Source organism: Schistosoma mansoni (genome assembly GCF_000237925.1).
Source record: "Schistosoma mansoni, WGS project CABG00000000 data, chromosome 1 unplaced supercontig 0071, strain Puerto Rico, whole genome shotgun sequence".
NCBI classification, from domain to species: domain Eukaryota; kingdom Metazoa; phylum Platyhelminthes; class Trematoda; order Strigeidida; family Schistosomatidae; genus Schistosoma; species Schistosoma mansoni.
Window position 1 is genome coordinate 1112831 of NW_017385989.1, and position 15320 is coordinate 1128150.

Genomic DNA, 15320 nt, shown 5'->3' on the forward strand with positions numbered 1-15320 from the left:
AGTTACAAATATGGGAATGATGGATGTCAAGGTGGTACAATGGATCAATCATTCGCTTACTTAGAAAAATACCCAATTGAGTCAGAGAAAGATTATAAGTATATAGGTCATGTAAGTTTCAAATTTGACGAACTTTCAATGCAAATATTCATTCTCAGAAGGGGTTTTCTGTGGAGATTTAGTATTTTCATAGTTGCAAGCGTGAGTCAATTGAAGCTGAACCACCAAGGAAAACCTGGAAACGGCCGTCCAGTTCTTCCAGGTTTTTCTTTGGTGGTCTAGCTTCAATTGACTCACGCTTTCAACTATGAAAATATTCATTCATCTAACTTTTTTAACCCACATTCCATATTCTGTAATTACTATTTCCAGGATTCATCATGTCATTTTCGTAAATCGAAAGGTGTTGTGAAAGTGAAGAAATTTGTTGATTTACCAGCTAGAGATGAAGAAAAATTACAAAAAGCTCTTTATCACTATGGACCAATTTCAGTTGCTATTGATGCATTGGATGATCTTATACTATATAAGTAAGTTGACTTCATCCATTATTATAGTTGAAATCATGAGTCAATTGAAGTTAGACCATCATAGAAAACCTGGAAGCACTGGATGGCCGTTTCGTCCTATTATAGGACTCCTCAGTGGCAGTGCGCATCCACGATCCCGCACTCGCGAGCGTGATGATAGTGAATTACAAAAATGTTCTCATTAGAGTAATAAATAAAAGTGTTTAAGTGTAGTGAACGAGAACACAAATGAGGACAATCAAATGCCTTCAGTTATATCAATGCATGTAGACAACAGCGAACACATATTCGACTGGAAAAAATGTGGAGATTTTGGATAGTGGCAATTCTAAAAAACAACAGAGAATTTTAAGTAGAGAAATTTGAACACTTCACTTCTACTCGAAGTTTGTGCTGATGATGATGTCGTTCAGAAGGACGATGAAACCTCCACCACCAAACCTTCCAGCTCAGAGAACAAAACTCCATCAAAAGACAATCGAATGTAATTGAATAAAAAATCAGTAAAATCTGAGAACTATACAGTCAATCAGACTTGATTGTTCCTTCGTTTTAACATCAATCATTCTCTGTTCTCATTCTCCTTACTTCGATCTTTTTAACCGTCTGCTCCCAGACATTTCACTTTCGATTGATAATACATACTACTTATATCGGTCGACATCATTAGCACACACCACATAGGGACAGTAGAAATGTATTCTTGATATTGCCTATCCACAATGAAGCTTATATTACTATAACTGATACATCTGAATAGGAGACACCTAGAATGTGCCGACTAGATAAACACATGCAAATACAGGATGAACCCCAGGGAACCAACCATATTCAAGAAATGAGTCAGAACAAGCCGATAAAACTAGTTCATTATTATATTTAACTATGCTTTACAATCCCTTGTTTCTCTATTATACATTGAATGATTTCCATTTAAGGAGTGGAATATATGAATCAAAACAATGTTCATCATTCTTATTGAATCATGGTGTATTAGCTGTTGGTTATGGTAGAGAAAATAGAAAAGATTATTGGCTTATTAAAAATAGTTGGGGTACTACATGGGGTATGAATGGATATTTCAAATTAAGAAGGAATAAACATAATATGTGTGGTATTGCAACAAATGCCAGTTTCCCATTATTGTAATCTATTCATTACATTTTAGTTTAAATAAAGAAAAACAAGTATTCATCATATGTCTTTTGTTTTTTTTAATCGATTGTAGTCATCATTACATGAAGTAGTTACTTAGTTACGCCTGTTACCCCTCGTGGAGGAGCATAGATCGCGTACCAGCAGTCTCCATCCAACCTTGTCCCAAACAATCCTGTCCAGTTCTTTCCAGTTAACATTCATCCTTTTCATATCTGCTTCTATTTCCTGACGTAATGTGTTCTTTGGTCTTCCTCTTTCCCGCTTTCCTTTCGAATTTCAAGTTAGCGCTTGTCTCGTGATGCAGTTCAGTGATTTCGTTAATGTATGTCCAATCCACTTCCAACGTCTTTTCTTAATTTGCTCTTCAGTTAGAAGTTGGTTAGTCCTCTCCCGTAAAACGCTGTTACTCTGAATACATAAATCGTTGAGATATTTCATTGAAGATAACTAACCAGTAAAATTATCTCACAATTCATGGTAATCAGTCATTCTTCTTACGTTAACTGTGAACTTATAATAAACGTGAAATACTTAACACCAAAAGTAAACATCATTGAAACTTGGTTAACATATAAATATTTTCATACTTGAAAGCGTGAGTCAATTGAAGCTAAGCCATCATGGAAAACCTGGAAGTACTGGACGACCGTTTCATCCTATTATGGGACTCCTCAGCAGTGCGCGTCCACGATCCCGCACTCGCGAGATTCGAACCAAGGACCTACCAGTCTTGCGCCAGGGCACTTAACCGATAGACCAATAGACAAATGTTTGGATGTGTCATTCTCATAAGTTATAGCAGAGGCCTTTAGTTAATCTATAATAATGATAACATCCTACTTACTATTCCAAATGGAAAAGTAATACATATATCATGTAGTTGAATCAATATTTATAACTCTATCAGATGAAAGATAAACTGATTAAATGTAGTGTATAAAGGAAATTGCTAAAGACAGTAATCCAAAATGGAAGCGTTCGACAAACATGTTTTGTATAGTAAGCAAAGATGGATAATGGCTAGCAGTGGAATCCACGATGCTCGTTTCGTCCTATTTAGGACTCGTCAGTTGGATGTACCTATATCTCGGAGTTGATGTTCACTCTGGGACTAGAACACAGTACCTTTCGCTTTCGAAACGCCATCGCGTTATCCACTCAGCTTTGGAGTCCTACTCTGAATGTAGATTATCTCATCTAGGATATTCATTGACTTATTGAAAATAGAACAAACAAGTTAAATAATGGAGAAAATAGAGCCGGCTCTAATCTCTAGCCTTACACAAATAGAAACTTTATTCATCCAACTATCTACACTATGTGACAACTATTTTCAAATCGAAATTTCTAGAGAACTAATATTACTTTTATGATGAATCGAAGAGATGGAAGACAATTAGATGTTTCATGGCAACTAATAATTAATACGTAAACGTAAAATCCTTATCCCATTTAATACATTCAACTGTTCTAATCAACCGTCTTATCTGTATATGTTAAACAATTAACTTGAATAGAAAAATTAACGAACATTCATTCATCTAAGCAAAGATGGATAGTGGCTAACAGTAGAATCTCGAGGCAATCCGCACAGGATGCAAGTATGCCAACAAGAGATTGATCAGTTGCAATCATAAACAACGATAGTTAATAAGCAAAGATGGATAGTGGTTGGCAGTGGAATCCAGGACGCACGTTCCGTCCTATTTGGAATCCGGCAGCCGGATGTGTCTGCATCTCAGAGTTGATGTTCACTCTGGGACTCGAACCCAGTACCGTTCGCTACAAACGCCACCGAGTTATCCACTTAGCTACTGAGTACTGATAGCCACTTGCTTGTGCAATGGAGCGAAGTTTAAATTCTCTTAGTATTATTTGTTTGAATCTTCCCATCAATGTTTAGGACTGCAATTGATCAGTCTATTATTAGCATATGTGTATACTGTGCGTATTGCCTCGATATAGTCTTAATTCACAAACATTATAAGCAAAGATGGATAGTGGCTAGCAGTGTAATCCAGGACGCGCGTTTCGTCCTACAAGGAAATACCACCAAACAACATCAAGGAAATTTTTACTCATTAATTTATTTTATCTTGTTTATCTATCCTCATTTTATGCATGCTGTGACATGTTTGATTCATATCATCTATATAAATGGTATGTTTTCTTCACAAATTCACTGATCAGAGGCGATAAATAATGGACGAACTTTCTTCTCACACCTTAGATCTACTAACGAGCAAACTGTTATATATTGTTGCCTGTGTGCCCTGTTTAATATATGACGTGATGATACCGTCAATTAGAGAAAGTAGTGAATTATCGATCGTATCAGTGACACACAAAAACCGTATGAGCAGTCTTGAGTACTTATCAGTCCTGCTTTCTGCCTAGCTCAGCCAGTTAAGTCCAAAACATCAATAACAGCCTCTGCAATATGAATCATTATCTTTCAAACATACCGAGTTTATATATACCAACCAGATAGACCGCATCGTACCATAAAATAGGAAACAACATTTGTACAAGATTCAGCTAAATGTGGCTGTGAATAAGGAAGATAGTAAATCATAGACAGAGCATAATTCAAGAATGGTGAATCATATAACAATAGTTTATTGGTCAAATTAAAGCTCATAATAAGATGAACGCGAATATGAATAGTCTAGTTAGTTACCAATTATACGATAAACATATAAGCATAGTATTAGTCCATAAGTAGTTCTCAGAAGGTACCACTCATATTTCTCTTCGGTATATAATGCAAAGACAATCTGTTATCGTTACACACTACCTGTCTCATACTCACTAAAGCAAATACCTACTTTAAACCTTGGTAACGTTGATTGAATAACCTAGTTAGTATACAATGAACCAGAGAACTATGTTCCTATTTATATTCGATAATGTTGATGTCTGATTATGTTTCTTCGAGAAAGCTTCTTAGTCGAAATGTTAGATTTACTTTAAATTCAATCTCCTTAATATCTTACATTACGTCAGTACTCAAATACTATGAAGCTATTTGTTTGAATTTAGACGAAAGTCCTTGTACAGACTTTGAAAACTTTATATTCAATGCTTAAGCAAGATACTTCATTCAATAAACTTTCATACATGACATCACATCTTCTGAATATTTCAACTTTGACTATCCTATGCTGACTGATTTCATTAGTAGTGTTTTGAATGAAATGAGGATTATGATAATTCTCGTTGATTATTATATCGAACTCCGCCTGTAGCTCCTCTGGGGGCTACTGCCGATCCCAAGCCCGGGTAAAGGAGGAGGGTTGGGCATTGGGTTAGCGACCCCATCTCTTAGAAAATCAACTCGCTAAAAAAACGCTAACCAGAAAAACTTATTGAAACCTTAAAAGTAAGTAAATAAGTAATTATGTCGAATCGCATAAACATCAAAAGGTATTCAAATTGAACGAAACATTTTCAGATTCCAATCATCATTGGAGTATTTCATTATCAACTTCTGGTCAATTTCAATTCAGATGGATTCAAATGAAGAAGCCTGTTAACCCTAGTGGAGGTATAGAAACTCAAATACAATTGAGTTTGTTTACATCTAATCTGGCTAAGCCCTTTTGTTAACTTATTTAATGGACAGTCATTCATACAATAACAACCTATCTATATCGTTGTACTTTTATTATATACGCTTGAACATTACTTGCTGCTTAAGCATGTATTCATTCCGCTCGCCTTATTATTAATCGCTTAACTGATCCGATGATTCATGCATTTCCACTTATATATATATGTACATCTTAATCCTGTTTACTGCTTGCTCTCTGCTCTGCTCTACGCTACACCGTATTGCACACGCTTACTCACTCATTCGGCTCTCACGCTCACTCGCCTACTTTACGGCACTGCTCTTTCATGCTTGCTTAACGTGCCCGTAATATTGGATACCTGTGTGTGGTTCAATAATAAACGCAATCAACCCTTCGTATTCGACTTCTGATTTATACACCGTTAGGACGTTATCGAGTAACGGTTATCAAGACGAACAATATACGAAGTTAGGGATAATATCGAATATCGACTACCACAGAGGAGCATAAACCGCACACTAGTATTCTCCATCCAACCCTGTCCCAGCCAATCCTTTCCAGTTCTTTCCAGTTAGAAGAGCTACAGGCGGAGTTATTTCTGTGAATGTTCAACTACAAATTGCATTTGAGTATTGGTTTTATGAAAAGGTTATCAATCTTCACTAGACATGTTGATATCATAAAATCAGTTAATTATTGATGATAAAGATGTCACAAGTATTCGTAGTTTGACAACACCTTAACAAATAACACCTATGAGGATGGTCCACAGGTGAAGTCGAGGAAGCTCTAAGAAGCCCAGAAGGAGCCGAACACATTCCATCCAATCAGCTTTTGGAAGAATATTCTAGAATCACTATGTGCAGCTTCCCTATTGGACAATGCTGATAACTCCCTGTGTGCGGATTGGATAACTATAATGATGATTTTGTTTCTACTAAAAACTATAAATACCTGACAATTTTGTACCATAATTGACACTGTTTGGAATAACATTCCTTCTACATGCCTTCTGTCTTCTGATTTGTGACTTTGGAGGGTTCTAGCGTTCGAGTTCTCTAGTATTACGCGACAGTCTAAGAAATCTAAGTTCGAGATATAACAACACCTTTATAATTGAAGTATGCCAACCCAGTCATATCAGAAGTCAGGAATGAAAGAGTTAGAAGATATATTTTGAAGGTTATTGATATGTTAAGGAACATTTATTCTAAGCTGGCTCGTAGTTGAAAGGAATGAGTAGCACGGCCTACTCACTTGTGATCTAGTGTGGACACATGACCAAGCGCTTTCATCTGCGTGAATCCAATAAATCAAATGTCAAAGACTTACAGAGCTATTTACTTGGGGGGGATTTATTTACGTCTACAATAGTGAATCAAATCAATTTTTTTATATGCGTGTGTGTGTGAAAGAGAGAGAGAAACGATTTTTGATTTAATCAAGTTTGCTATGAAACTAAATAAACTTTAGAGTTGATAAGTGTTTTTGTAGCAATAAAGATAATGACCATACGATACCATAAATGGATACTTGATAAGGCTGAAGAACTTTGATCCTGTTATCAATGATACCAGCTATATTGTATAGAAAAAAAATTATCAGTTACCATGTAATAGAATGGAACGGTTTAAAGTAAAACATCATATCAATACAGTAAAATAAAGAGAGAATCTAAGTTTAATAGTACTTCAATAATAGAAAACCTGGAATCAATGGATGGCCGTTTCGTCCTAGTACGAGACACCTCAGCAGTACGCATCCACCAACTACTAGTTGGATTCAAACCCAGCACCTTCGGTCAGGCTCATAAACGATTAGACTCTAGACTACTTAACCAGTATCCAACAATGTTAATGTGTAACTTCAACCAACCGTGTTTAAATTGATGATACAATCATGTTGAGATCTAGTTGAACACAAAACATCCAGACATTTTTTGTCTACTTTATCTAATCAGTATAGGATTGTGGAGATTGTTGAGTTTAGAATAATATCATGAATGAACCAATGTTGGAGCACCATTAAAAATCTGGAAGAGCAATATAAAGCACATAACTCTATAATAAAATAATTTTGCCAGAGCAATTTTAGTGTAAGTAATAGTTGTTTTCGCATAGGTAGAGAAGATTTGAACTTCTGCATTACTCAGCCTTCAAAAAAATTAAACATTTACTTTAGACAACACTTAGGATATTGAATTATTTTCATGGTTGAAATCATGAATCGATTGAAGATAGACCCCAATGGGAAACCTGGAAGCACTGGACGGCCGTTTCGCGCTATATATGGGACTCCTTAGCAGTGCGCATCCACGGTCGCGCACTCGCGAGATTCAAACCCAGGACCTACCAGTCTTGCGACAGAGCACTTAACCGATAGACCACTGAGCCGGCCGGCATCCAACGGTGTTAATGTCCAACTCCAATCAATCCACGATGTCTGAGCAACCGTTCACCAATTGTTGAATTGGAATATTAACCAGTAGATATTTAGATAATCTCACAGACCGAAAAGTTAGAGTTGTGCTTCGAAAGACTCTGAATATGTGGGTTTCAACATACATAATGGAAAAAGCAACATTCTCAAATACAACTCAGAGAATACCAACCAAACCAATCACATTGGATGGAGAAACTCTGGAATAGGTGAAATATTTCACGTACATGACATGGTCAGCATCACCGATGAAAAAGGAGGATCCAATGATGACTTAAAGCAAATGATGGAGAAGCGACAATAGAATTCCTACAACTGAAGAACATATGGAACTCAAAACAACTGTCAATCAATATCAAAATCACAATCGTCAATACGAAAGTAAACACAGTTCTACTGTAAGGAGCTGAAACTTGGAGAACTACTACACTCATCGTCAAGAATGTACAAGCATTTATAAACAGTTGTCTTCACAAAACACTCAACATTCACTGGCCGGATAACATCAGCAACAACCTATTATGGGAGAAGACAAACCAGGTTCCAGCTGAAGAGGAAATTAGGAAAAGACGATGGAGGTGGTGGATAGGACATACATTTCAGAAGGCATCAAACCACAACATGAATCAAGTACTATCTTGGAACGCTGAATGGAAGCGGTAAAGAGGGAGGCTGAAGAACACAATGCATCGGGAATTAGAAACAGGCATGAAAGTGATGAATAGCAAGTGGAAAGAACTGGAAAGGATTGTCCAGGATAGGTTTGGATGGAGAATGATTGTGAGTGTAATATGCTCCTCCATGAGGAGCAACAGCGGTAGTTAGGTAATTATTGTACAATCATCTGCAATTGAATGTACTACCACATCTTCAATCAATTCCACACTAAACTGTATGATGAAAATATATTTTACAAAATTTAAATTAGTATGAACTTTGGAAGTTACATATTTCACTTGGTATCCAATTATCTCACTTTATGGCATATCAGTGCTATATTTTAGGGGGTATATAGCTGAATATCCTAGATTTGATCAAGTATACATCTTCACCTGGACAGTTAACCTTGATCCAACATAAGTTACAGTCCTATTGTTCCACTTATCCGAGTAATTTCGAGTAAAAATCGGTTACGATCATTAGACTACTGGTGAGTAGCTTAACCAAAAAGACAAAATAAACTAGTGATCAAATTCTACAACGCACTATTACGTTGCAAATACTTACAAATATTTGACTGGTAAATATTGAATGGTTAAGTTCGGTATACGAAATGAATACTATCGTCAAACATCACAAACTCCAACTCATGAATATCATCGCTACATGTCTGAAGAAACATATTCACAGAGCAACAAATTGTGCTCAAATCAAACTTTACCATATATTTTCATAGTTGAAAGCGTGAGTCAATTGAAGCTAGACCAGCAGGGAAAACCTGGAAGCACTGGAGGACGGTTTCACCCTACTGTGGGACTCCTCAGCAGTCCGCATCCACGACCTCGCCTAGCGAGGTTCGAACCCACAACCTACTAGTCCCGCGCCAGAGCACTTAACCATTTTTTTTTTCATATATTTACATCAATGTCGATAATGTTTGGATCAATTAAACCTCATTTATACCTCTTCTTCACTGCAATTAACAGCCTACAATAAGATTCTATCTTGTCTAACCGAGTTTCATTCTTGGATATCGCAGTATGATTTGAACGGATCTTTCCATTCCAGTATCAAGTATGTCTAACGGTCATATCAGTCTATTTAAACTGAATACATAGAATAATAAATAGGTACGAAAGTGGATTATTTTGAGAAGTAAAATTTCCATTTATAAACCATAGTGTGAATAATAGAATATTAAACAGCGTTGGCATAAGAGAGATGGTTGACTGATACAGTTAAATGTCACACGGGGTGTACTATTCTAAAAACTATTTATGTTCGCTACATATGATTGTTGACTTCTATCAGTTCACCTGCTCATGGGCAGCTAGGTATATAGGTCAGTTGATACGTTTTCTATTAAGAATAATTCAAGAGTCTTGTCCAACTTGACAGGAAAAATGTGAAAAGGGACCAGAAAGAAAGTTTATAATCGAACACCTTGTGAACATAAGTGAATCGACCTAACCAGACTAGTACTTAAAATCTACAAGGTAAATAGAAATCTGCTACAGTCAGTGAACATCCTTCTGCTTAACATTACTGAGTCATTTGTTTTACATATGAAAAACTAGAACTATGTACACAGAAGAAACGTTACCATCCTCTTCTTCAACTACCTTGGAGAAAGAGAAAGGGTGAGAGTAAGCAACCTTGCCTGACACCTGTCCTTACCGTTTACACCCAATCGATTTATTTCTGTTTTCATACTTTTTCTGATCACAGTTGATCTCAACTTCAATCTTTCATCGTTCCACGATACCCAACATTTCTTTCATGATCATTAGTCGTTTTCGATTCTCATGATACACACTCGAGGTCATAATAGCTACCATTTCAGTTTCTTATTAAGAACAACATTTTCGCGTATTTACTTACTTTACAAGTTACTATTTTGAATAGATCTGTTATTATTATCTCCATAGCTTAAATCACAAACTTATCTTATCCAGACCAGCACTAAAAACCTGGAAGTACTGCTTGGCCGTTTAATCCTAATATGGGACTCCTTCCCAGCAGTGCACACTCACCATCCCGCACTAAAGCTACTCTAACTCAGTACCTCCAACCTTGCTGGCGAACGCTCAACCTCTAGACTACTGAGCTGGTATTCAACAATGTTAATGTCTAACTTAAACCCATCCACGAAATCGCGCCAACGTCTACCACTGTCTTCAGCGAGTTGCTATCTCACAACAGAGTTTTTATTTTTACACATGTTTACAGTGACAGTCCAAGGAAATTAGGCAATATACAATTAATTCTCTTACTATTTATACTCTTAACAACTTATTCCGTACATGCTTACTTACTTACGCCTGTTACACCTCGCCTAGGAGCATAGGCCGCACACCACCACTCTCCATCCAATCTTGTTCTGGGCAATCCTTTCCAGTTCCTATTAATCCTTTTCATGTCTGCTTATAGTTCTGGCACAGTATGTTCTTCGGCCTCCCACTTTTCCGTTTACCTTCACGATTCCAAATTAGTGCTTGCTTCGTGATGTAGTTTGGTGAGTTCCTCAATGGATGTCCTATCCACTCTCAACGTCTTTTCATAATTTCCTATTCAGCTCGAAGTTGGTTTGTCGTGATGGTATCCGGTCAACGAACATTTAATATCTTGCGTAGATAACTGTTTATAAGTACTTGTACGTGTTTGATGATGATTGTCGTAGTTCTTCGAGTTTCAGCTCCGTACGGTAAAATCAACTGTCTTGACATTGATATTGAAGTTTGTGACTTTGGTATTGGTTGACAATTGTTTTGAGTTCCATAAGTTCTTCAAATTTTAGAAATCCTGTCCTTGTTTTGCCAATCCTCGCACTTACATCTTCATCAGATTCTCCTCGTTCATCAATAATAATGAAATAATTTATATACTCAAATATCAATAAGTAGAGTATTATTCAAATTTTCAGACAATGATTAAGAGTTAAGAAGCATGGGATACAGTGGACAGCTAGGATGCAACTGGATGATTTAGACTTCGAAGATGATCTGGCTCTTCTATCACACACGCAACAACAAATGCAGAAGAAGACGACCAATGTAGCAGCAGCCTCAGCAGTAGTAGGTCTCAATATAAACAAAGGGCAAAGCAAGACTCCCCGATACAATACGATATGCACCAATCGAATTACACTTGACGGAGAAGCTTTGGAGGATGTGGAAACCTTTACATATCTGGGCAGTATCATTGATGAACACGGTGGATTTGATGCAGATATGAGGGCGAGAATCGGCAAAGCAAGAACAGCATATTTACAACTGAAGAACATTTGGAACTCAAAACAATTGTCAACCAACACCAAGATCAGAATTTTCAATACAAATGTGAAGACAGTTCTACTGTATGGGGTGGAGACGTAGAGAACTACGAAAATAATCATCCAGAAGATACAGGTATTTAGTAACAGTTGTCTGCGCAAAATAATTCAGATCCATTGGTCAGACACTATCAGCAACAACCTACTATGGGAGAGAACAAACCAGATTCCATCCAGTAGAGGAAGAAATCAGGAAGAAGCGCTGGAAGTGGATTAGGCACACATTGAGGAAATCACCCAATTCCGTCACAAGGCAAGCCCTCACATGGAATCCTGAAGGTCAAAGGAGAAGAGGAAGACCAAAGAACACATTACGCCGAGAAATTTAGACAGACATGAGAAGAATGAACCAAAACTGGATAGAACTAGAAAAGAAGGCGCCGGACAAAGTGGGTTAGAGAATGGTGGTCGGCGGCCTACGCTCCATTGGGAGTAACAGGTGTAAGTAAGTAAGATTAAGAGTCAAGCTTTTTATTCAATATGCTATCTACCGTAACATACTACTTATATTATACCTATTTTCTTTTCTTATAATTCCAACTAATACTCTTAATTCAATTGTAAATGCATATGATTTGCATAAATTTTTTGCCAGTAAACTATTAAACACTGAATACATTATATACATCAAAGAAGAGAATGTATATATCTTTATAGAAAGCGCTATTTCTAGTAAGTTCTAGGTAACAATCAATATGGAATCCATTATGATATAAATCATTATCACGTATACAAACATTTTTTAGTTTTTTTTTTCTTAAGAAATTATAGGTAACTTATATTCTGTTTTTATGGTAATGATGAATAAATTGACCTAAGGAACATCACCTATATATAAGTATATATGCATATTAAACTGTATTCGAGTTATAAATGAATACTTGTCGTATTTCTCACTTGTCAACTAGATGAAAAACTTCATCAGGAGCATTTGTAAAGTTGAGCATGGAGACAGTAAACATCACGAAGATAACAACCGTGCTAAAACAACGTCAATTAGATTAAACTAATTAAACTATCTAAATTCTGTCCTCCAAGTTCAACAATTTTCACTCACAACAATTATGATTGCTGAGATTCTTCAGTAGTGAAGAGGCCGATAACCATTCTAACAACCAAAGCAACAACTTTTGTAGGTACATGAAATATTTTGACAATGTGAAAGGTCGGAAGGACCAGTCGAATGTCAACGGAAATGAGGAGATATAACTTGACGGTGCTAAGAGTAAATGAAATCCACTAGGTCCAAACTGAATAGAGAAGGATAGATTCAGGAAAAATGCTTCTGTACTCAGGTCACGAAGAAGTACGTGCTCCACACACTAAGGGAGTTGCTCTGATGTTGTGCATCTTAGCATGCAAACCATTTATAGGATGGTGACCTCATGGATCCAGAAACACCAAAACATCATCCAAAACAAAGGATGAGTGAATCACAATGAATGTTATCCAATATTATACACCCATCAATGATAGTAACGACGATGATAAAGATCACTTTTGTGATAGGCTGCAGTCAATCATAGGGAATTACTCAGAAAGGCACCTGACCATCCTGATGAAAGATTTAATCACGAAAGTCTGAATGGACAACACCAGGTATTAATATATCATGGGACGACATGGACTAGGAGAGAGAAATGAAAATGGGGAGAGATTCGCCAATCTATGTGCATTCAACAAGTTGGTTATAGGTGGCACAATATTCCCCCATAAACGCATACACAAAGCTACTTGAATCTTGCCGGACCAGAATGTGAATGCAACTCAAAACAACTGTCAACTAATTTCAGGCATAGAATGTATTTCATTAGAAGATTGATTAAGAAAGAACCGGAACAGAACTCCATTCCGGTATCAACAAGATGAAATCGTTGACTCGAATCTATGCTTACTGGCAAACAGTGGATAAAGATTTATTTATTTATTTAAACACATAAATATTGGTACAAAGGGGGAACCACTATATATATATATATATATATATATATATATATGCGCCACACAAATCTCATTTGAATTGTGTGAGGGCTGTGATACTGCTCAGGTGCCCAAACTAAAGCACGTGGTTTTCTCAAGACGCCACAACTGTAGCCTATGACATGAAGGTCTCATCCACAAGGCAGTGGAACATCGTGAAGAGATGCAGTCCCATGGTAGCCGGTGACCAACAATAGGTTCATACGCCATTTGTTCCCTCAGGATACTGGAACCCATGTGCACCATTGGTTTGGAATCAGGGTTTTCCAACTTCCCTAGGTGAACTTTCCGTGTCGACCAAACCGGTTAAAGCACCGGACATTCGCTTTTCGTCCTTCCAGTTTCGTAATCGACACCTTGCCACGAGAAGGCAGTGAGTAAGACTTCCCTGACAGAGGCTGTATACGCGTGACCATGCGCAAGCATTTCGAGAGAGAGGATGGTCCCTCCACACTCTCGGCCGTACTAGGGCATTCGACTGTCCGCACTCATGTTGTGTTCACAACAATACAATTCTATAATATAATTCTAAGATTGTTTACCCCTAACATAGAAAAAAATCATCATAAATTTTGAAAACGATTTATTCAATAAAACCCGGTAAGAGCGCCGGACATTTGCTTATCGTCCTTCCAATTTCTTAAACAACAACCTTAGTTACGAGAAGGCAATGAGTAGAACTTCCCTACCAGAGGCTATATACGCGTGGCTATGTGAAAGCATTTCGAGAAGGAGAGTGGACTTTTCTCACTCTTGGCTGCACTCGTGTTGTTTTCACAACACGATGATATAATTCTAAGGTTGTTTATCTCTAATATAGAAAAAAATCATCAAAAATTTTGAAATTATTTATTCAATAAAACATGAATACAAAATGACTACACTGAGATCAGAAAAAATTTTTTTTTCTTTTTTTAAAAAAAAAGAAAACTATTTGAAAAAAATTTTGAATATAGAATGAGAAACAAAAAACATTTTTAAAAAAATATTTTGATGAAATTTTTGTTGTTTTTTGTTTTTTTGTTTTTTCGCCTTAGTAACAAAACATGAGGTAAACAATAAAAATGAAATACTGTTTTGTTTATAAAAAAACAAAAAAAAACTTGTGCACCAGGAAAGTTATCTCACACACACGCACTCATGTGCGCACGCGCGAACGCACGCAACCACACAGACATACATACACTGATACATAAATGATTGATTATTGATTAAATCAAATCTAAAGTTTTTATAATTTTTCAATATTATTATCTATTGGATTCATATTTGATTGAGGAATGTTTGTGGTTAATTTAGATCCAATAAATTTTGATCTTGGTAATGATGTAATCATAGAATGATCATTATGATCATTATTATCATTGTGATCATTTATTGATTCAGGTATTGTATCAATCATAATATGACCATGATGATCATTTTGAAATCGATTACCAATATGTTTTAATGTTAATATTAATATTAATGATGTCATTAATAATAAAATTGATGTACCAGTTACTAAATATGGAAATATAAATTGTCCATATAAATTAATTAAACGTCCAGCAGTATATTGTAATATAGTAGCACCAAATGAACTACCAAAATTTACAATAATAATAATAAAACCATTAATTTCAATTGAATGATTCATTGTTGCTA

The 15320-nt window shown here is 36.3% G+C and overlaps 2 protein-coding genes across 2 annotated transcripts; one reads left to right on the plus strand and one right to left on the minus strand.

Moving 5' to 3' along the window:
- Nucleotides 1-39: 39 nt before the first annotated feature.
- Smp_139160 (SmCL2-like peptidase (C01 family)) lies at nucleotides 40-1679 on the plus strand (the record flags this gene model as incomplete). Its single annotated transcript, XM_018791830.1, has 3 exons — nucleotides 40-111; nucleotides 373-530; nucleotides 1469-1679. The coding sequence occupies 3 exons, from the start codon at nucleotides 40-42 to the stop codon at nucleotides 1677-1679; spliced, it is 441 nt and encodes a 146-aa protein (XP_018645053.1).
- Nucleotides 1680-14904: 13225 nt separating this feature from the next.
- Nucleotides 14905-15312, minus strand: Smp_031430 (hypothetical protein; the record flags this gene model as incomplete). The annotated part of the gene is made up of 1 exon (XM_018791831.1): nucleotides 14905-15312. One exon carries the CDS (start codon nucleotides 15310-15312, stop codon nucleotides 14905-14907), a length of 408 nt encoding a protein of 135 aa, XP_018645054.1.
- Between the last annotated feature and the right edge of the window lie 8 nt (nucleotides 15313-15320).